This window comes from Electrona antarctica, assembly GCF_951216825.1.
Source record: "Electrona antarctica genome assembly, chromosome: 1".
NCBI lineage: Eukaryota > Metazoa > Chordata > Actinopteri > Myctophiformes > Myctophidae > Electrona > Electrona antarctica.
This window is the reverse complement of record NC_136806.1, coordinates 8,858,334-8,880,635: the sequence shown is the minus strand read 5'-3', so window position 1 is coordinate 8,880,635 and position 22,302 is coordinate 8,858,334. Positions and strand designations below refer to the sequence as shown.

The 22,302-nt window shown below is 43.8% G+C and overlaps 3 protein-coding genes across 6 annotated transcripts in view; all 3 read left to right on the top strand.

The window, feature by feature from the left end:
- col6a2 (collagen, type VI, alpha 2) overlaps positions 1-349 on the top strand; it is a gene marked incomplete at its 3' end in the record, with an annotated part of 33,586 nt that extends 33,237 nt beyond the window's left edge. The window contains exon 32 of the mRNA XM_079496086.1: positions 83-349. Coding sequence (XP_079352212.1) covers positions 83-349 — 267 coding nt within the window. The remainder of the gene's footprint in view (positions 1-82) is intronic.
- Positions 350-2,887: 2,538 nt separating this feature from the next.
- Positions 2,888-10,110, top strand: LOC306920285 (D-serine dehydratase). Of its 3 annotated transcripts, none has more exons than XM_079496990.1 (10): positions 2,888-3,269; positions 3,438-3,617; positions 3,799-3,928; positions 4,281-4,431; positions 5,632-5,812; positions 6,198-6,316; positions 6,510-6,636; positions 7,934-7,996; positions 8,558-8,663; positions 9,831-10,110. In XM_079496990.1, the coding sequence occupies exons 2-10, from the start codon at positions 3,472-3,474 to the stop codon at positions 9,918-9,920; spliced, it is 1,113 nt and encodes a 370-aa protein (XP_079353116.1). In that variant the 5' UTR covers positions 2,888-3,269; positions 3,438-3,471; the 3' UTR covers positions 9,921-10,110. The 3 variants fall into 3 exon arrangements, with proteins under 3 accessions (XP_079353116.1, XP_079353115.1, XP_079353114.1); XM_079496989.1 differs by having other exon boundaries at positions 3,406-3,617; XM_079496988.1 differs by having other exon boundaries at positions 3,387-3,617.
- A 2,127-nt stretch (positions 10,111-12,237) lies between these two features.
- On the top strand, positions 12,238-22,249 carry orc2 (origin recognition complex, subunit 2). 2 transcript variants are annotated; one of them, XM_079496369.1, is made up of 17 exons: positions 12,238-12,365; positions 12,548-12,622; positions 13,593-13,748; positions 14,577-14,672; positions 14,820-14,909; positions 15,459-15,490; positions 15,609-15,666; positions 16,063-16,289; positions 16,756-16,854; positions 16,957-17,066; positions 18,190-18,322; positions 18,808-18,904; positions 19,464-19,610; positions 20,336-20,507; positions 20,630-20,691; positions 20,804-20,922; positions 21,184-22,249. In XM_079496369.1, the coding sequence occupies exons 2-17, from the start codon at positions 12,550-12,552 to the stop codon at positions 21,262-21,264; spliced, it is 1,752 nt and encodes a 583-aa protein (XP_079352495.1). In that variant the 5' UTR covers positions 12,238-12,365; positions 12,548-12,549; the 3' UTR covers positions 21,265-22,249. The 2 variants fall into 2 exon arrangements, with proteins under 2 accessions (XP_079352495.1, XP_079352494.1); XM_079496368.1 differs by having other exon boundaries at positions 15,405-15,490.
- Positions 22,250-22,302: the final 53 nt, after the last annotated feature.

Here is a 22,302-nt window from a genome sequence, read left to right as displayed (position 1 = left end):
ATTAAAGTTAGGATAAGGGGGATATGGAATGAATCCAAGTCAGTGAAATCACCAAAACAAAATGTCTCTGTTGTGGTTGCAGGGAAGCCGCTTGGCCCGCCGCAACGCTGAGCTGTCGTTTGTGTTCATCACCGACGGCATCACGTCCAGCGAAAGCCTGGAGGAGGGAGTGTCCGCCATGAGGCGGGCGGAGGGCGTGCCCACGGTGATCGCCATGGGCAGCGATGTGGACCAGGATGTGCTGCACAAGGTGGCGCTAGGGGACACGTCGGCCATCTTCAGAGGAAACGACTACACCTTGCTGAACAAGCCCTCGTTCTTTGAGCGCTTCATCCGTTGGATATGCTAGTGAGGGACGGTTACGTTTACACGCCATAGATTTAGAATCCCTAAAACTGTTAATGGCTAATTTATACTTCGTCGACACGACTGCCGTGCTGGCCGGCAAAAGTACACCACGCGGTCGTTCGACAAAGTATAAATCAGGCCTAAAGATGGACATGTTTTATGTCCTACTGTAGATGTGCGCACATCAAAACATAGTGACACCAAGGGAATTTACTACCGTTACCCCCAGTGACGACCAGAGGGGTTCACATCCTGTTGTCATGGATGAAACTTCAATGGGCTTTATGCACACTTCCTACTTCTGGGGCCCCTTCCTTACTTCCTTCACAGGTTTTAGCGATGATACTAATTAAGGCTCTGTTCCATTTATAGACCCGACACTTTGAGTTTGGTGTTTGACCCGAGTTCTGGTGTTTGACCAGAATGGAACAGAGCCTTCATTAGTATCATTAACACTGACTGACTCTGTTTGACCATGAATGGAACAGAGCCTTCATTAGTATCATTAACACTGACTGACTCTGTTTGACCATGAATGGAACAGAGCCTTCATTAGTATCATTAATACTGACTGACTCTGTTTGACCATGAATGGAACTGAGCCTTCATTGGTATCATTAACACTAGATTGACTCTGTTTGACCATGAATGGAACTGAGCCTTCATTGGTATCATTAACACTAGATTGACTCTGTTTGACCATGAATGGAACTGAGCCTTCATTAGTATCATTAACACTGACTGACTCTGTTTGACCATGAATGGAACTGAGCCTTCATTGGTATCATTAACACTAGATTGACTCTGTTTGACCATGAATGGAACTGAGCCTTCATTGGTATCATTAACACTAGATTGACTCTGTTTGACCATGAATGGAACTGAGCCTTCATTGGTATCATCGGTAACAACCTGTGAAGGAAGTAGGGAAGGCGCCCCGAGTCGTTTCCAAAATGGCGTGTGTGCATAGAGCCAATTAGCTTTACACAAATTATTGCATATAGGGCCGGGAAAAGCAAGATACACAAAACCGTGGAATGTTGATTCCCCCCCCCCCTTTTTTTAAGAAGATTGTATTTGTTCAAAAGATCTATGATAAATGCTTCCAACCAAAGACACTCGTGAGTGTACTGATATTGAATGTGTAGGAGTCTCAACTGTAGGCCTTATTTCGTTTTTGTTACATTTTCTTTTTTTCCTTTTTTTTTTGCACAGATGTGTGCATTCTGTGTCTGTCACAATCAGTATTTACAATAAAGGTGCTAATGTAGAAATTTTAAACCAAGCCAGAACAAAACATTTTTACAACAGGTACCAGTACTTGTGCTGTAGTTTGTCCATGGGAACACCAGACTTGGTAGGCCTAATACTAGCTTTGTTTTTGGTTTTTGGTTTCAATTGTTTGTTGGTGGGATTTTCCAGAGAAATACATGCATTACACACACATATGCCCCTACATTAACTCATAAATCTCTGTGCACAGCACACATGCAAGCACACACACACACACACACACATACACACACACACACACACACACACACACACACACACACACACACACACACACACACACACACACACACACACACACACACATTGGAAATCAATTTGTAAACATGAAGTTCAATAAAGCCAAAGTGGTGAACCCGAACATCTATTTTATTTTGTGTGTACCTGACTTGAGTAACAACGTGTTCTTCACTATGTGTATTTGATCTATAGGTTCAGTTCTTAAACTAAATCTATGTATTTTAATCAGTAGACAATAATAAACTCTACCCATAAAGATTGTTTCACCCCTCAATCTTTTAATTAATTATTTGTATTGACACTGGTATCACGTTTTCATATACAAGGAACTTTTCTCTGCAAGGTTGGTGTATTATATTTAATAAGTGCTTACCTTTTTTGCATTTGGGAAGGGGCTAACAACTTAATATCAGATGATCAGGAATTTAGGAAATATGGGCTCTCTGAACACTAAACAGTGAGCGGAGATTCGGGCGAAGCACAGTCAGTGTACAGTAGGTCATTGTTCCCGAACTTTTTCATGTCAAAGACCCCCAGATTGACACTAATTAGCTTGCGGACCCCCATTAGAAAAGCCATGCCAGGGACCCCCGTAAGAGAAGATTTTTACGGCTCCAGCAGTGATTCTCAACCCGTTTAATTTCAAGGACCCCCCAGTTTGATATGCATTAGTCTACGGACCCCCATTTAATGGCATGTCTCTGAGACCCCAATTTGTATTGTAAACTCAATGTTAATTTAACTCAGAGAGTGTACAAATGGAACCAAATGGACCCGTTAGGGTCCATTTGGTTCCATTTGTGCGCTCTCAGAGTTACAGACCCATAAGGGCCCAATTGGTTCCAAACTATCATTTAGCTGGGGAGTGGGGACCCCCTGGAACTGCCTCAAGGACCCATGGGGGTCCCCGGACCCCACTTTGGGAACCACTGCAGTGCGTAGCTATAATTAGGATTCCACTGCCCTCTAGTGGGCAATCTAATCATAACTATATTAACATCAACCTTCGTCAGCTGTCAATAACGCAGCGGTTATAATTTCAGAATCTACCACCTCGCTCATCCCTTATTTGTTTTGCCAACAATGGGTTCTCACAGTCACAGATATAACCTCGTGTCACCAGGCTTTCCATCTCGGAGGAAAACAACATGATAGGGAAACTGTTTGACCCAACAAGGACACCGTAGAGAAAATACATTGGCTGCAGAACTGCAGAATAAACCATTATTGTGAACTCATGTTGGTCGAACTTTAGCCAGTTCAAAGGTCTGTGGCAGAAGAGCAAGCAGGCAGCACTGCTAAACTACTGCTACCACTAGTACTGTCTACTACTACTACTACTACTACTACTACTACTACTGATAAACATAGGCTTTGCCTCCACAGCAGTGAGTAAACCTCTACTTTGCACATATTTTGGATACTTTGTCAGTTTTTCCACCATAGCTGTGATCTACTTTCTGAGCTGAGAAGACCAGTCATGTGCAATAATTTAATTGGGGTAGGGGGGGGGATTCTTTGTAGGTTTTGTGTACAACACTGTGTGTGTTCCCCAGGCCAGGCCAGGCCAGCACAATCATCATCATCACAATGGAAGGAGACCCCATAACAGCCCTCTGTACCCCTGCCCTGGTGGTGGATGTGGACATTGTCCGCAGAAATTCACAGAGGATGCTGGAGCGCTGTCAGAGCCTGGGAGTGCAGCTCAGACCACACATGAAAACCCACAAAACCATGTTTGTACAGTATGAATGAAAAGAAAGCATACATATAGGTATTCACATCTATGACTCAAAATGTGCATTAGATACTGATACTAAAGTGTGTGTGTGTGTGTGTGTGTGTGTGTGTGTGTGTGTGTGTGTGTGTGTGTGTGTGTGTGTGTGTGTGTGTGTGTGTGCGCGTGTGTGCGTGCAGTGAGTGTGCTGATATAATGACGGGTGGCTCACGGAGGTGTATTGTAGTTTCCACGCTGGCTGAAGCATCGTTCTACGCTGAGAATGGATTTGATGACATCCTCTACGCGTACTCTGTTCCCTTTGATAAGGTGAGATTTGACAGGTAAAGGTGCTTTACTGCCTTCTGTCCTCGTCATTTTTATGGTTAAGAAAGTGTTTTAGGGTTGCCGTTAGGAAACTATTTAGGTACATAGTCTAACATACTATAATATAGTCCTAATTGTTTCTTATATAAGAAACATTAGGACTGAGGCCGATTCGAAAAATGCCTGGGAAAAACTTCACATATACCATATATTCAAAAGTTTCAAACCCATCCTGAATGTGTTACACATTTATTATGTGTGTGTTTGTGTGTGTGTGAGCGTGCATGCGTGCGTGCCTGCGTGTGCATGCACAATTCCACACATGCATGTACACGGCGTGTGTGTGTGTGTGTAGGTGGAACGCTGTGCAGTCCTGTCCCAGACGTTGAGTCTCTTTCAGGTGTTGCTGGATCACTGCGATGCTCTAGAGCAGCTCAAGAAGAGGCCGCTGAGAAACGGACACAAGTGGCACGTGTGGCTCAAACTGGACTGTGGTAACGGACGAGGTAGGAGACCGGAATGATGACCAGAACACATCAGTGTTTCTCGAACTTTTACATTTCAAGGTCTACCCCCTTAAAGGTCTGGTGACTAAAAAAAAGTTTTGCAAATTATTTAGGTTTTCTGAGCTCAATTGCACCCAAGAAACCTGAACTTTAACATTCAGTAGATTTTCTGTGGTCTGGGGCTTTCTGGCTCAAACAAGTGCTCTGATTTGCCTATGGACTGTGAGATAAGAGTCCACAAATCCCATATATGACATAGGCCAGGGAATTTGCCAGCAGATGTCACTGTTGAGGGATTTTGCCTGTTTTCATTGCAGCTCAAAAGGCTTCAGAACACACAGAGTACTGTCAGAGTTACAGACTTGCATGGGTCAATTTAGACCCCCCCTAAAGGAAGCCACAGACTCCAGACACTTGGAGAACCACTGGTCAGTACACACTGTGTACTGTCTGTTCCATCTGACACTGGTCATAGATGATACCGGTATCTGCCTTGCTTTGAGACATGCCTTATTGAACATCGTTTATAGCAGGCTGAGGTAATTTTTGATATTCTATAGATAACATTGATAACGTTTTTAAATTGAAATATCCGTCCACCTGTGATAGATAAATAAAGTGTTCTATCCAGGTGCTTGAGTCAAAAGCATAGATGCTCCTGGTCAAATGTTACTCCACTACTACTAAGTGAATGTTTCTCTTTCACATCATGTGTAGTTGACTTAAAGTACAGGAGTTCTTGCTTTTAAAAAGACTAGAGTAGTCAAAAGTTCATATACTCAAGGAAATGACTTACTGTAGGTACAGCACTGAATGAATGAGTTGGTGTATTTCGAACATTAATTAAAAAACGAAAAAAATACAAAACAAAACAAGCCTAGCAAGAACAATGTTTGAAAAGGCGTAGGATGAAGTGCAAACTATTAACTGATAATTAAGAAACAAAACAATATTCACAACCGAAACATTTGCACTGCATGTTCAAATAAAAATAAATACAAATAAAATAACCGCAGTAATAACAAATTAATTAATAAAATCAACCGGTTGATACTCAACACTAACTTAAAAACTGATCCATGACAGGCTGCACAGCAACTCGTCGTGAGCCTGCTCTCTAAAGTAAGTGTGTATCTTGTTACTGTCCACCATTGCCATCCACTGAGGTGCTTCTGTGTTGTGTTTTGTTGTGGCCTATAGCGGGTGTGTTGCACTCAGAACCAGGCGCGCTGACGTTGGCTAAAGCCATCTCTGAGGCCGAGGGAGTGGAGCTCACAGGCGTGTACGCCCACTGTGGGAACACTTACCACTGTAGAGGTGTGGAGCAAATACAGCACGTTGCCCAGGAAACCACCACGTTGGTTCTGCACTTCATGGGAAAGTAAGGCACACAAAAACATGCATATACTGTACATTGACTTGAACAGATCATTTTGTACCATTATGAATGAAAGTATTACACACTCACAGTACTTTGAAATGTTACTAATGTGTTATTAATTATTAAATGTCTTTATCCCTGACATGCCAACCTAGCACTAAAGCATCTATTGGTGGAAATACAGTATGTTGAAATATCAATTTCATCCATAATAGAAGTTCATGTTGAAATGTATATTTCAACATTAGTCAACCATGAGCCAATGAGCCATGCACAGCGTTCCACAGTGAGATAAAAACAGAATCTGATATCCATGGAATGTCTGGATGTGTTATTGCAACACATTTTATTTGAATTGATTTATTCATTTTGTGTTTTGTTCCAGATTGAAGGCTCTAGGCATCAACTGTAAGTCAAGTATTGGCTCCACCCCCTCCTGTAGCCACCCAATCAAAGACATGGCCCAACTCAGTGAGGTGCATCCTGGAAACTACGCCTTCTATGGTGTGTGTGTGTGTGTGTGTGTGTGTGTGTGTGTGTATGTGTATGTGTATGTGTATGTGTGTGTGTGTGTGTGTGTGTGTGTGTGTGTGTGTGTGTGTGTGTGTGTGTGTGTGTGTGTGTGTGCGACATCAGTGTTCATATTGAAACAAGATGCAACACAGTCACATTTGCGTCATTTTGCGCGTGTCACCAGATGTGCAGCAGTCGGTGATCGGCTCGTGCAGTCTGGACGATGTGGCTGTGCGTGTTCTGACCAGGGTCATTGGCCACTGTCCACACAGGAACCAGCTGCTCATTGACTGTGGCTGGACTGGACTCAGGTACCACTACTGTGGGGCTGTTATATTATTAACTCTGAGGCCTCATTCACACGTATCAAACACCATCAAACAAATGTTTGGTCATTTTTTTTAGGCCACCACAATGCTTTTCCAATGGTAGTCACATGGTTTGACCAAACATTTGTGTTTGATTGCTGGTGGTGATCTGCCCCTCCCCCCCCCCCCCCCATCAAACAAAAATGTTTGGTCAAGCCATGTGACTCCCATTGGAAAAGCATTGTGGTGGCCTAAAAAATAAATAAAAAAACGACCAAACATTTGTTTGGTCCGTGTTTGATATGTGTGAATGAGGCCTGAGAGAGTGTTGTTAGAGACCTCCAATCATCCATTGATGCATTTAAAGTGTACTACCGTCTACCGTTGTGTTAACCTGACTCCGCCAGATGGAACATGCTTGCTTCACATTTGTTTCACAACCAACTTCAATCTGGGATCAGTGGATCACTGTAGCCCAATCCGAAGAAGGCCGTCACTTTTTTTCAAGCTACTTGGCAGGTGATTGGAAGATCCCGCCCGTAGCTGCCGCTGATTGGTCCGCCCCAGGCCGGGACGGTACATCGCCAGCCATAGACATATATACGTAGACGCCCTTTCCGGCTCTGAGGCGCGTGTCACCATTGAAGGCACAATTTTCCCGACATTCCTTGCAAAGCATTAGCGGAAGCTGTCAAGCTTCCGCGTGCGTAACATAAGTCCCGGAAAAGACGCGCTGTGATTGGCCAGTAGTCACTTGAGTGACAGCGAGAGACATGGAGGAGTCACATGAGTGACGTCACTTGGGCAGCGACGCAGTCGCCTTCAGCAAATGCCTTCAGCACTTCTGAATAAGAAAGCTGCGGAGAACTGTTGCTTTGTGTTCACTCTTTAATGTTTTCTGTTAGTAATCTAATCCCCCCTGGCTCTGATGTTGTATTGTTAATAACTTTGTTGTTTGTGTTTGTTTGTTTGTCTTGTTTTGTATTGTAATTTATATTGTCATGACTGTTATAAAGATTTGTTAAAAAAAAAAAAAAAGCCTTCAGCACTGCACTTCCGCCTTCATTGGGATACACGTCGCTCCAATGAACGGCAAATGAGGCATCTATTTCTTATAATATCTATGTCGCCAGCTGCCCCTGAGCGTTTCCAGATGGAAGCTGTGTTGTGTTGTGAACTTGTGAATCAATACCGCCCCCATCTGGCGGGAGACGGGTTACCGTTGTGTACCCTTGATTGAAATTTTCCTGTTGTTTGTATGATCATAAATGTTTTTGTCCTGTATTTACCTCCATCTTAGTTTGGATGGAGCTGGAAAACTTCCCACAGGATATGCCATGATTGAAGGACACCCGGACCTCAAGTAATGTCAATAAATACACATTAATCCTTATTGATTACAGAACGTATAATCATGCGTATACCAGCTACGCACTGTCCAGATTTACAATTTAGGCATTTTGTAGGTTGCAACTCGCAAGAACCAAACTTATAATCAAACTCCCCCCAGGCCTTGAATGACTCCCCTCACTCTATTTTCTAAATAAGATATCAAATGAAAAAGATAGGATTGTAATAGATTTTATTGATATGCCGCTTAAGTAAGAAAGAAAATAACAAACAAACATTGCCCAAGCAAAACAAGGCACATTGATAAAATAATTGTCAGAAAGTTTTAAAAGTTTTTCTGATAAAATCATAAAAACGAGTACACGTTAAGAAAGCATTGTAAAAAAAAAAAAAAGAAAAGAAAAAAAAGATGATAAGCAGCAGACATAAATGTAATCGTTAATTCATATGCCGAATGTAGCCGATCTACAAGCTCACAACACATTGCATCGCAACATGATATGACGCATTGTACACTTGAAAAGTGGCGTATATTGTAAATCAGGCTTACATTTTCTCCCTGTCTTCCCTGCAGGTTACTCTCCATGACTCAGGAGCATGGCAGAGTGGAGCCCATCTCGGGCACACTGGATTACAGCAAATACCCGCTGGGTTCTCTGCTCCGGCTGATCCCCTACCATGTTAGTACTGTACTCACTGTTCTGTTCTGCACGGCTTTTTTGGTTCCACTGAAAAATCTCCGGTTCATTTTTCCCATATAGATTTATAAGATATCACACCCGTGTGATGTGAGTGGCGCTCTTATCATCATACCATCATCTCATTCTGGCCAATCACAATTTGCATCCTCACTTTTCCGTCTTTTATCTTCAATGTTTGTGTTTACACAAACCCGGAAAGCTGTGCATAGGACCCTAGCGCCCTTTTAAGCCTAGAATGAAGCCATCCAGGATCCTGGTGATTCATACTGTCCATGACTAACAGAAACAAACGTTTCAGTATTACCCGTATTGCTTTCAAGATCAATGGACTCCCTACAGCAGTGGTTCCCAAACTTATTCACGTCAAGGACCCCAAAATTGACAATAATAGACCGCTGACCCCCATTTGTAAACATATGCCAGGAACCCCCATGAGAGAAGATTTTAAAGGCTCTAGCAGTGATTCTCAACCCGTTTAATTTCAAGGACCCCCAGTTTGACATGCATTAGGCTACGGACCTAGCCTGGCTAATAAACCAGACTAATATCACACAACACTGTCGCGGTATATCAGTCTGGGCTGGCTCCACTTGGATTTCATTTCCCGGGGCACATTTTCTCTTTGACGCAATTGGTCAGAGCTACTGTCAGTCAAAGGTCTCAAGCATTGAACGTCACTGTACCAAAGCCCGCCCATATTGCATACCGTGTCCCGATTGGTCCGACCTGTTCTCGGTTGTAGGAAAGAGGCGTGCTACTGAGCCTCGCCAGACCGTAATCCGCTGGTAGGCAACTTTTTTTTTGCCAACGGCTGATTCGGTCTGGTTTATTAACCAGGCTACTACGGACCCCCATTACAGGGCCTACACCCACACTTTCTTAAATGAACAATAAGGCCATCACACGGCTAGCACTTTCAATATCAAATGACACTGATCATCCTCTGTATCGCTTTTTTAACCTCATGACTCACCAGGATCCTGGGTGGCTTGATTCTAGACTTAAAATAATTGATATGAATATTATTTTTGTAAATCTCTATGGGAAAGGAGGATTTTTCAGTGGAGCCATAAAACCAGGCCCACTGCTACGCCCTTATTGTCTTCTTCAGTCCCTGACTGTAACTGTCTCTGTTGATCTCTGCAGTCGTGTGCTACGGCGATGATGCATCCAGTGTACCACGTCCACTCCTCGGGACGTTTGGTGGGGAAGTGGATGCCCACGCGTGGTTGGTGAAGGATGGAGCGGACGCCCACGCGTGGTTGGTGAAGGATGGAGCGGACGCCCACGCGTGGTTGGTGAAGGATGGAGCGGACGCCCACGCGTGGTTGGTGAAGGATGGAGCGGACGCCCACGCGTGGTTGGTGAAGGATGGAGCGGACGCCCACGCGTGGTTGGTGAAGGATGGAGCGGACGCCCACGCGTGGTTGGTGAAGGATGGGGCGGACGCCCACGCGTGGTTGGTGAAGGATGGAGCGGACGCCCACGCGTGGTTGGTGAAGGATGGAGCGGACGCCCACGCGTGGTTGGTGAAGGATGGAGCGGACGCCCACGCGTGGTTGGTGAAGGATGGAGCGGACGCCCACGCGTGGTTGGTGAAGGATGGAGCGGACGCCCACGCGTGGTTGGTGAAGGATGGAGCGGACGCCCACGCGTGGTTGGTGAAGGATGGAGCGGACGCCCACGCGTGGTTGGTGAAGGATGGGGCGGACGCCCACGCGTGGTTGGTGAAGGATGGAGCGGACGCCCACGCGTGGTTGGTGAAGGATGGAGCGGACGCCCACGCGTGGTTGGTGAAGGATGGAGCGGACGCCCACGCGTGGTTGGTGAAGGATGGAGCGGACGCCCACGCGTGGTTGGTGAAGGATGGAGCGGACGCCCACGCGTGGTTGGTGAAGGATGGAGCGGACGCCCACGCGTGGTTGGTGAAGGATGGAGCGGACGCCCACGCGTGGTTGGTGAAGGATGGGGCGGACGCCCACGCGTGGTTGGTGAAGGATGGAGCGGACGCCCACGCGTGGTTGGTGAAGGATGGAGCGGACGCCCACGCGTGGTTGGTGAAGGATGGAGCGGACGCCCACGCGTGGTTGGTGAAGGATGGGACGGACGGGACGTGTGATTGTGGAAACATAACCCTCCAACAAGATCCACATGATCCACAGATTACAGATGACTTATGCGTTGCTATAAGTCGTCAACAGAAATTAGTTTTGAATACACTTATTATGGAATTAATAAGAGAGTCTTCGTTTTCACTTGCGTGCGTGCGTGCGTGCGTGCGTGCGTGCGTGCGTGCGTGCGTGCGTGCGTGCGTGCGTGCGTGCGTGCGTGCGTGCGTGCGTGTCTGCCACACCTTCTCTCACTCTTTACTCTCCTTTACACACACACACAGACACACACACACACACACCTCCTGAGGTGCACTCTTTGTGTGCATACATTTTCGTACTGACTTAAAATTGTCATTGTGATGTTGTGATTGTGGTCAATAGATAAAGTGAAACGACAGAGAGTTATAGAACCATCAGTTTATCTTCCTGTTCTGCCAGCCTATTGTAGCTTCTCTCTTCATCCCAAACGATGTCGATGGTTTCTTTTCAACCAGTGGTCCGTGGACCACCGGTGGTCCCCCAGCTAAATGATGGAGTTGGTAACCGAATGGACCCTTATAGATTTTTAACTCTTGAGAGTGTAAAATTTAACCGAAGGGACCCTTATGGGTCGATTTTGTTTCATTTTACACACTCAAGAGTTACATTATTGTTAAACATCTGCATTACTTAATTTACAAGAAGTCTATACAATTACAGAATGTAAAATCATAATTGTTATTTTGATCAATGTTTGCCTGTTATCTCTCCTATGGTACCAACATCAATACAGCATGGAATTGTGGACAAAATCGTATCCAATGACAGCAAAATATTCTGAGTTTTGGGTCTGAGAAATGTCATCAAATGGTGGTCCGTACGTGCCTCAAATGGCGAATAAATAATGGGCCTTGATATGAAAAGGGTTGAAAACTACTGTTTAAAACAGCTGTTTGTCTTTTTTAAGAATTTTTAATGGAAGGATAGGTCACTGATGACTGATTTAGGGCATAGCCGGGACATCGAAGTTTTTTTCTGTTTAACCTTGAACCAAGTCCAACCTACAATCAATCCAACATGGCACAAACAGTAGGTTCACAATAAAGATGCCACTACCAACACTGTATCACCAGCAATAGAAATACAGTTTTATACTATACGTTGACTTGATGTAAATTCAGGCAATTTGACAGTATTTTTGCATGTATTCATTTAATTAATTAACCAAGTGTATATATTAGTAATAAAAGACTCCCAAATATGCACTCGTGTCTAAATACTCATTATTGGCTTAATTGTGAAAGTAATAAAACATTGCAAGTTCTTTGAAAATAAGTCGGAACGTTTTGGCTGACTGGATAAGAAATTGTCGGACCCCTTTGAGTACTGAACCACACGACATGCATCTTGGGAAATGATGTTTTACCCAATGCGATGTTTTCATTGGCTTAAATGTAACCTATGACTTGTCACGTGGTTTAAAAACTTCAGGGGATGGCGCGGAATCTGTCACATTACATATGTCATTAGTTTGTTTTCCAGTTTTTAAATAGTTTTGTTAACGTCCTTCTGTCGACATAAGGAACATTAAGTAAGTCGTTGTATATAGCTGGTGTTCTGTACCTTTTCCTCACGTTTAATGCAGTCATTTGTTAAGTATTGTACTCTGTCGGCGTGCATGCATTTATAGCTATTCTGTTTGGTAACGGTGTCCATAATAATGGCATAAGGGTGTTGATGGAGATGGTAACGTTATTCTTTGTCCTCTTTCAGCTATGAGTGTTTTGGAGGTGAAGTTCGTGGGTGATGCGGACGTTTTTGAACACATCGTAGACAAACAGGATGGAGGTATGATGACGAATAGTGTTGTTATTCAATCATCAATGTCTCTCGATCGATCGATGCTGCTGAAAAATGAATCCACACATTCAGTAGTAGCCATGGTTCAGTGGTTCACATGACGTACTATGTTATGACAGTCATGTTTCAGGGCTAATTTAGCAGTGATTCTCGACCTTTTAATTGAACCCCAGTGAGTGTGTACACTTTTTGAGTTGTAAATAATGCAACCCATAAGGGTCCATTTGGTTCCTATCTATACTATACACGTCATCCCTTTTTTCTAGCCGTGTATACGATAATTTACTGAGTACATCTGTATACATGTCTTTAAATGTTTTGATGAATTGAAAATGGTGGACTCTTATATAAACAAGTCTTGGTGCTTTTTCTGGTTTTATCCACTTAGCAGATGTTGTATTGTTGACCTGTACTTTCCTTGAACTAAAAAAACATCGCTAGGATGCAACTTGGACGTATCCTCAGTGATGTATCCCAAGGTCCTCTGGGTTTCGGGTCTTCCAACATCATACCCCTCACTCGGGTGACCCAGCCCGGGGTGATCAAGTCACGACTTACGTCCCAGTAGCTACCCTCGATCAGTCCCTTAGGGAAAAACCAGGGACACACAATCCGCTGCTCCAGAACTACTCTGCCGGTACTGGGCGTGCCATCCGGCGTGTGGAGGGACTAGCCACTGTGGGTTGACTCCTGGCCGGGCACTTCCTTTCCTACGTCTCACCAGGTCCTCTCCTGCTCTCACCAGGAGTACGACCAGGACCTGTGCGTTGCACCAGATTCCAGCACCAGACACTTCCTTGAACTGTACCAAGTCTACAAACTGTAACAACGTTTCAATGAATCAATATTTAGTTGGGACCTCCCCAACCCAAGGACCGGGGTCATAATTTGCCCCACTTTTTTTTATTCTCCATCTTAATGCCTGCCTGTCTGTCCTATTTTGTGTGTTTCCATGAAGGTGTGCGTGGCAGCAGTGACTCCATTCAGAAGATCGTGAAGTTAAAGATAAAGCTTCCTGCCAGCCGACAAGCCAGAGAGGATGACGACGACGATGAGGCTGAAGTGCTCAGCGAACAGAACTATGTCCAGGCATTGGGAACAGACAACACCGAAGGTTATTGGAAATGTTATTTATTTGTGTGTGTGTGTGTGGCTCTGTCGCTCTGTGTCTCAGTAAGTCAAAAACATAAGATAATTGTAGATCGGCTATTTTCAGCATGCAACAAAGAGTAAAATCAGGCTTTGTGATGCCATCAAGGCCCGCTACTAAATCAATTACTGTAGATTTACTTGACTAAAATCTTGGTATTTAGTCGACTAAAACTAGACTAACACTAAACTAAATGACTTTTTATTCAATGAAACAATTCTGTCAAAAATAATCAACTGATTCACTGTAGTGAATGAAGAGAAGTTGTACGATACAGTTATAGGCCAATATTGGAATGTCAAGGACCCCCAAATTAATTGACACTAATTAGCCTGCGGACCCCCATTTGAAAAGATATGCCAGGGACCCCCATAAGAGAAGATTTTTACGGCCCTAGCAGAGATTCTCAACCCGTTTAATTTCAAGGACCCCCAGTTTGACATGCATTAGGTTACGGACCCCCACTTAATGGCATATTTTTTTTTATCCCACGATTTTGCAACCCATTTTTTCACCCAGTGTCAATTATCTAATGTAATCCTGGGCGCTACACTTCCTCTGCCAACCTGGGGGGGGCAGCAGACTGACCTCATGCTTCCTTCTATGCATGAGGAGTCCAAGCTGCTTCTTTTCACCTGACAAGTAAAATCAATGTTAAGTTAACTCTGAGAGTGTACAAATGCAACGTTCCATTTGTACACTCTCAGAGTTACAGACCCATAAGGGTCATCAAGGCCTGGGAGTGGAACCACTGCTATAACAGGAATAATGCTTCTATTCTTGGCCCTGCAGAAGGTGATGATGCCTGGTGTGTGTCTGGAGGAGTGGCAGGAGCCTCCGTCTTCACCTTCCAGAAGATCAAACGCTCCCATGCCATGGCACAGACGGGTGAGAACCGTCATTCCCCACAAAACTCTACGCTTTGTCTGTCAGAGCTGCACATTGTTGTAACACTTTTATCTGGTATTGGCTTGCTTTTTTGTTTTTTGGTATTGTCATGGTAACATGCTTTTTTTCATCTTCTTGCTCGTATAGCAAATGAGTTGGCACGGACCCCCGGGAAAAGCGTGACCTTCAGTACGAGTTCTGACCCGGAACCCTCCACTCCTGTCCATGTGGGCCGCAGTGAGTCCAGACACACATTGTCTAACTTTATTTTGGTATCTATTGCATTTAACCCATTTACCCCTGAGAACGATTCTACAAATGTCTTCTAAATCCTGACAGTTTTCAGAAAAACCCTATGTTTCTATGTCAGTCGTTCTCAAACATTTTCATGTCAAGGACCCCCAAAAATTATACGTAATCTGGTGTTCCAGGGACCCCCCAGAAGCAAAGATTTGAGTTGAAAACGTTCGCTGTGAAAGAATATATATTCCAAATTACACACATTTTCACGATTTTTCAAAAAAATGAATAGAACACTTATGCCATATCACAATAGTACAATATCTTAAACAATATCCAGTCTAATATCATGATATGGATATAATATTGATACTAGGGGATGTCCAGATCACGTTTGTTGGCTCTCGATCCGATTCCGATCGTTTGAAAATGACACGATCGGCCCCGATTTCCGCCAACAACAATCCGATTGTATTGTATGTCTACTTCCAGAATCAAAACAATGGATTTCCCTCTCCCTCAACACCCCCCCCCCTCTCTCTCTAGAGCAGTCAAGTGAAAGCAGGACACCACAGAAGGTCAGACCAAGTGTTATTCATTTATTTATTCTATCAGTCAATCAGGCTTTGACTGTCAGCTGTGCTGTAGTCTACTGCATTATCTCAGTGTAACATCTGCTATCTATTTACCTGACAGGGCAAGAAGGTGCAGTTTGTCTCCACAACACCCCACAGACTCAGGAAGAGGATAACTGGTAAGTTACAACGTCGTCATGCATTGTTGCCCCCCCCCCCCCCCAATCCTGACAGTTTTCTGAAATTCCTGTAACTCAGAGTGTACAAATGGAACCATTTGTACACTCTCAGAGTTAAATTAACAGTGGTTTTACAATATAAATTGGGGTACCAGAGATGGAAATGCCATTAAATCGGGGGTCCGTAGCATAATGCGTGTGAAACTGGGGGTCCATGAAATGAATGTTTCGGAATCACTGCTAGAGCCGTAAAAATCCTCCCTTATCATACTGTATGTTTTCAAATGTGGGGTCCGTGGCCTAATAAATGTTGATTTGGGGGTCCTTGACACAAAAACGTTTGGGAACCACTGGTATATAGTATTCTCTTCATTCACATCTACTTGGTGTTTGCAGCCCCCAGCCTGCGGTCGGACAGCGACAGTGAACTGTCACCGTCAGATTCAGGCGAGGACGACGAGGAAGAGGAGGAGGAGGAGAAGGAGAAGGGAGGGAACGAAGGAAAGGACAAGGAAAACATAAAGCAACTCAAAACACCCAGTAAATCCCAGTCCTCTGCAGCCCTGTACAAGACCCCTGCTAAGAAGACCAAGAGTATCCCAGTCCCAGAAGCCCCCACCCAGGTGTGTGTGTGTGTGTGTGTGTGGCTGTGTGGCAGTGTGGGGGGAGATAACCTTTATCGTGATTTTAAAAAAAGGCTCACAATAATTGTATCGCAGAGAGAAGTTTCAAACACTAGGATGAATTATCTTTTGTTGAGCTGCAAATTCTATAAAAAATATTTTTTATAGAATATAATTTTAAATTATAAAGAGTGCATTTGGTGGCCTGGGCCATGGCTCAATGGTCCAGCACCTTGGCTGGTAATCCAGTCTGGCAGTGTGCCGTGGGTTCGACTCCCGATCCCGACGGCCTTTACTGCATGTCCCCCCCCCCCATCTCTCTCCCCATTTGCAAAAATGCATTTGGTGTGCTTCACTCTTCACAAATTGATTCATCAAAAATAGCTGATCTACATACAAGCTCAAAACATGCCCCCCCCCCCCCCACCGCGCCAAATTGTTGACAATTGTGTTCTGTCCCTTCTAGTCCAGCTTGGTTGAAGAGTACTTTGAAGCCCACGGCAGTTCCAAGGTCTTGACGTCAGACCGAACCCTCCAGCGCTTACACACTCCTAAACTGGACCGGGTCAGTCAATGTGCCTACAGTTACTGTGCAGTGTGCATGCATATTCAACTGCGTGGAAAAGGGTCATGTTATTGAAATGTATATGTGTGTGTGTATGTTCAGGAGACGTTATTCCGGGTTTTAGAAGGCAAACCCTCATGTTACGCACCAGAAATCCAGCAGCTCCATAAAAAGCACCTGAAGCACTTTAGCAAATGGATGCTGCAGTTACAGTAAGTGCTTTTCCCCTCCTCCTTCCTTCTATGTTTACATGGTGAGGCTGTTTTTCCAGCGTGTTTTTAAAATATATATATAATTATTTTATCCCACGATTTTGTAACCCATTTTTCACCCCTGTGACAATTATCTAATGTGATCCTGGGCTCTACACACCCTCCGCCAACCTGTGGAGAGCAACGGACTTGAACTCATACTCAAAGTTGCTCCTTTACACCTGACAGGGGGGAGTTTCCCTGGTTGGACGTAGTGCGTGGAAGGAACATGTTATTCCAACCAGTTCCTTCCCCCTCCATCAGCCGCCCCAGCTGGCCAGGGGGAGGCAGTTAAGAGACCAGGATTACTGCATGTTTTTGTGAGGGTACCTACCTACCCTAGGGGACACGGGGAGAACATGCAAAACCCAAAATGTATTTGGGGGCCCACTTGCAATATCAGTTGACTTCAAGGGAAAAGGCTCGCTCAACTCAGACAGTCTTTTGAAGGTTCAGGCGTGTGCTGGGTGCAGATTCAAAGAGAACATATAGAAAAAGAATACAATCTGCACTCAGTCATAGTAAGAGTCTTGTTTAATAATGATGATCCGCAGCAGCAGTCATACCAGACAAACGCGTTTCGGCGCGCAGGCCTTCGTCAGTGTCAGACTGAGTGCGGATTTTATTATTTTTCCACTTGCAATATCCTCATGAATCCGGACCAATAGTATGTCGGAACTAAAGCCTATACTCCATTAGACTCATGTAAAAAATATAATTGTATAAATCAACCTTTAGCAATAGGGGTTGTGGAATGATTGCATTCAAACAGAAACACTAGTGCTGCACGATTCTTGCGCAAATGTGAATCTCGATTTTCCTCCACAAAAATTTAGCTCACGATTCTCATTTTCTTTCTAGATCGCAATCTTTTTTTCGATTTAATCTTGCAGCACTAGGAGACACGCACAATTTTCAACACAAAACGTGTGTTTGTGTGCAGTGTGTCTACCCTCAGGTTCGGTTTAAGTGTTGTGGTCTATGGTCTGGGCAGTAAGGCGTGTGTCCGTGTCCTTGTCCTCGGGTTGGGTTCATTGTTGTGGTGTCTGGGCAGTAAGAAGGCTCTTCTCTCATCCTCCCTCAGGTTAGGTTTCAGTGTTGTGGTGTATGGTCTGGGCAGTAAGAAGGCTCTTCTGGAGGACTTCCGTTTGTCTCAGCTGTCCCATGAAGTCCATATGGTGGTGAATGGATTCTTCCCTTCCATCACCCTCAAATCAGTCAGTATCCAAGAATAAACCCCTCTACACTTGTCTTGGTTAAGTGACTCTGTTGGCTCTGTACTTTGTCTGCTCTTTTTTTCCCTCTACACCAAATCTTTTTGTCAACCGTTCTGTAATCTCACAACTTGTCAGCTTGTAGATCAGCAGTTTTCGCTGACCATTTCCCCCAGAATAGGGATGCTATTGCTAGGGTTCAACTGGGTAGTAGAGCATACACTAGTACACTCTAATAAAAACAGGTTGTCTGTGAAAATACGGGCATGAAGAGGCCTAACTATTATAATTGTGTTCTTTTGTCAAAGTAGTCGTATAAGGATATTGTAGGAATACAATCGCATGAATACCATAATCTGGACTTTTGTTAACGCAACAGAAATGACTTATAATCATCACCACTGCTAGAAATAGATGAAAAAGATGGTAATAATATGTATATTATGTTCTGGTTGTTCTTATTGCCTCTGTGTTTGCTCTCGCTGCAGATCTTAAATACTCTAACGTCTGAGGTTCTAGAACACCAAGGGACTTTCCGAACCCCCTCAGATCAGATCCAATACATCACCCAAACTCTCAAAGACAGTGAGTGTTTCTACGCTGCATGTGCTGTTTGTAGGCATGTAACGATTCACTCAACTCACGATACGATTAGTATCACGATATGAGGTTCACGATACGATTTTTCACAATATATATTTTAAAGAGAAATTACCGTTTTTTTAATTTTATATAATTTATCTTCCCCCCTGAGATGTTTTATTTAACTACATTGCAAAAGAAGTAGCATTACTTTTGACAGTGCAGAAACATAATTGCCTTCCTTGATGAGCATCAACGACCATCATCACCTGGGCAGTCACAGACACACACAGCTCCCCTCTACTACTGAAAGTGACTATCATTTCTCTCCAAAAGCACTTGAATATGACTAAAGCTCACATTTCACATCACACACTAGCCCCCCTAAAAAAATTGAAAATCATTTTTTTTTATTTCAATGAATCGATTCATATCGTCGGGATTAATATCGATATATATCGATATCGTTACATGCCTAGCTGTTTGTATGTGTGAATAATATGAGAAGAAATCATATGTACCACACAGTATTGGGGGCAATCTGTGTGTGTTTTCCCCTCAGCACCAGATCTCCATGTGTACTTAATTATCCACAACATCGACGGACCAATGCTCAGAGGAGAGAAGACCCAGAGTGCTCTGGGACAGCTGGCATCTATTCCCAAACTGCACCTGGTGGCCTCCATTGACCATATTAACGCCCCTTTGGGTATGTTTGAATTGCTATTTTAAGTTCAGGGCAGTTCAGAAGGGAATCTCTGATGATGAAATCAAAGAAAGCGGTCCCACACACTGTCTGGACCTTCATCACAACAGACATGTGTTGATGAGGGTCTAACGACCGAAACGTTGACTTAACCCATTTTGACCTGAGATCAGATTCTAAAAATGTCTTCTACATCCTGACAGTTTTCTGAAAAAGCTATGTTTCTATGTCAGTGGTTCTTCGATTTTTCAAAAATAGCAGACCTACAAGCTCGTAGCGCGCCACTCGGTGGCGCGCTATGAGCTTGTAGATCTGCTATTTTTCAATAGCTAAAGCCTAACATAATGCTAACACCAAAAGGGGTTCCCGCCCAGAATGAGTTAATAAAGAGAAACATTCTTTGCAAGTTAGAGTACATACTGTAGTACAGTGTGCGGGACCGCTTTCTTTTTAATTTAATTAATTTCATCAGGATCCCCTTCTGAACATTTGCACTTTTTGTCCTACTGTCCCCAACCTTTGAGGTGTGTATCTGTATCGGCCTTCTTCTAAAAGTTCAGGGCAGTAAACCAGCTTCTTCGTTACCTGGTCATAATGTCTTAAATTAAATTTACTTTAGTTGTTTTACCAGTCCAGTGTGAGTCCACTATACTTTTTTTTTTTTTTTAGATAAGAGTTTCATCATAAAATGATGATTCACGTCGGCTTTTGTCTTGTTGGTTTTCCAGTGTGGGACCAGTGTAAACTGAGCCAGTTCAATTGGCTGTGGTGGGAGTGTGTGACGTTCCAGCGTTACGTGGAGGAGACTTCGTACGAAAACTCTCTCCTGGTGCAACAGACTGGGGCTCTGGCTTTGTCCTCGCTCACACACGTGCTCCGTAGTTTAACATCCAATGCCAGGTAACACACACACACACACACACACACACACACACACACACAACTTGGAACTGAAATGAATTGTGCAATATTTTATGTGAGGTTTGGTTTCCATGATGGCCACATCTTCTGCCTTTTCACAGGGGGATTTTCAAGCTGCTGGTGGAATTTCAGTTGGAAAACAAAGACAACCCTTCATACACGGGTACCACTACTCCAAAGATGTGATAGAAGTACAACAGTGATACAGCATAACATTATTATCAGAAATCACATGTGATCTTATTGAATTTTGTTTTTTATTGTGGTGCTCGTAGGATTGTCATTCCAAGATTTCTATCAACGATGTCGAGAGGCATTCTTGGTGAACTCTGACCTCACACTGAGGACCCAGCTGACAGAGTTCAGAGACCACAAACTCATCCGGACACGCAAGGTTGACTCACCCTCCTTCATTACCCAATTTCTGTATGCAAAAATCGTCAAAATGTGCAAAAATGTACAGTCTACAAGCTCATATAATGCATTTCCATTGTGAGCTTGTAGAGCAGACATTTTCACTGTCCCTTGAACAAAGTACATGTGGCTTAAGTGGTTAAACTGATAAACGCATTGTTTTCCAACCCTGATTATGTGTCACAAGTCTTTGTGTGATGCTTGCTGCGAGTTACTAATTCATTTCCCCATGACTCCCCAGGGTGCCGACGGAGTAGAGTACCTGTTGGTGGCCGTTGAAACAGGGACACTGATGGATTTCCTGGAGAAGGAAGTGGAGTGAGAAAAGACCGTCTGTAGAGACTGTTGCCCGATGCTTTGAGGCTACCTGGATGCAGTGTTGTTTTTGTCGACTAAAACTAAGACAAAATGTTCGACTACCCTTTTGTTTCAAATGTAAATGTATTGACAATTTTGTCAACAGAAACTAGATGTTAGGGACTAGTGGACAAGAGATCCAGTATAAGTCATGTTACACTTGGTTGCATGCTGAAAATAGTAGATCGGCTATTTTCAGCAAATGTAAAAACAGTCATTATGAGGCATCAAGGCCCACCAAAATACATTTTAGTCGACTAAATCACCTGTAGATTTAGTCTACTAAAATCTTATATTTAGTCAACTAAAACTAGAAACGCAAACATTCAAGAGACTATGACTAAAACTAAAATCTAAATTTGCTGCCAAAAACAACACTGCTGTAGAGACTGTGCCTGATGCTGTGAGGCTACCTGGATGCTGTGAGGCTACCTGGATGAACATCCCTGTTCCAGTCCTGCCTGATGCTACCTGGATGAACATCCCTGTTCCAGTCCTGCCTGATGCTACCTGGATGAACATCCCTGTTCCAGTCCTGCCTGATGCTGTGAGGCTACCTGGATGAACATCCCTGTTCCAGTCCTGCCTGATGCTGTGAGGCTACCTGGATGAACATCCCTGTTCCAGTCCTGCCTGATGCTGTGAGGCTACCTGGATGCTGTGAGGCTACCTGGATAAACATCCCTGTTCCAGTCCTGCCTGATGCTGTGAGGCTACCTGGATGAACATCCCTGTTCTAGTCCTGCCTGCAGCCAACATCGAAGAAGAGAATCCTTCTCCATGAAGGACAGACACCACATCGGGGAAAATTATGGTTTCCATCCAACGTTGTGAGAATCATCATGAAATAAATACTTAGTATTATTATAATATAACATAGCACTGTCACTCACATTTTTGTACTGTATGACAGTTACGTCTGTATTTAAAATAAACTGGAGTACCAACTATTTACTTTGCATTTTCTCTTTATTTACACATATGCTATTTACACGTACAGTAG

Coding starts and splice junctions, on each gene's coding strand:
- LOC306920285 (XM_079496990.1), top strand. CDS start 3,472: ATGGAAGGAGACCCCATAACAGCCCTCTGTACCCCTGCCCTGGTGGTG. Junction 4,432..5,631: donor GGACTGTGGTAACGGACGAG/GTAGGAGACCGG, acceptor TGTGGCCTATAG/CGGGTGTGTTGCACTCAGAA. Junction 6,317..6,509: donor TGGAAACTACGCCTTCTATG/GTGTGTGTGTGT, acceptor GCGTGTCACCAG/ATGTGCAGCAGTCGGTGATC.
- orc2 (XM_079496368.1), top strand. CDS start 12,550: ATGAGTGTTTTGGAGGTGAAGTTCGTGGGTGATGCGGACGTTTTTGAA. Junction 12,623..13,592: donor CGTAGACAAACAGGATGGAG/GTATGATGACGA, acceptor GTTTCCATGAAG/GTGTGCGTGGCAGCAGTGAC. Junction 15,667..16,062: donor ACTCAGGAAGAGGATAACTG/GTAAGTTACAAC, acceptor TGGTGTTTGCAG/CCCCCAGCCTGCGGTCGGAC.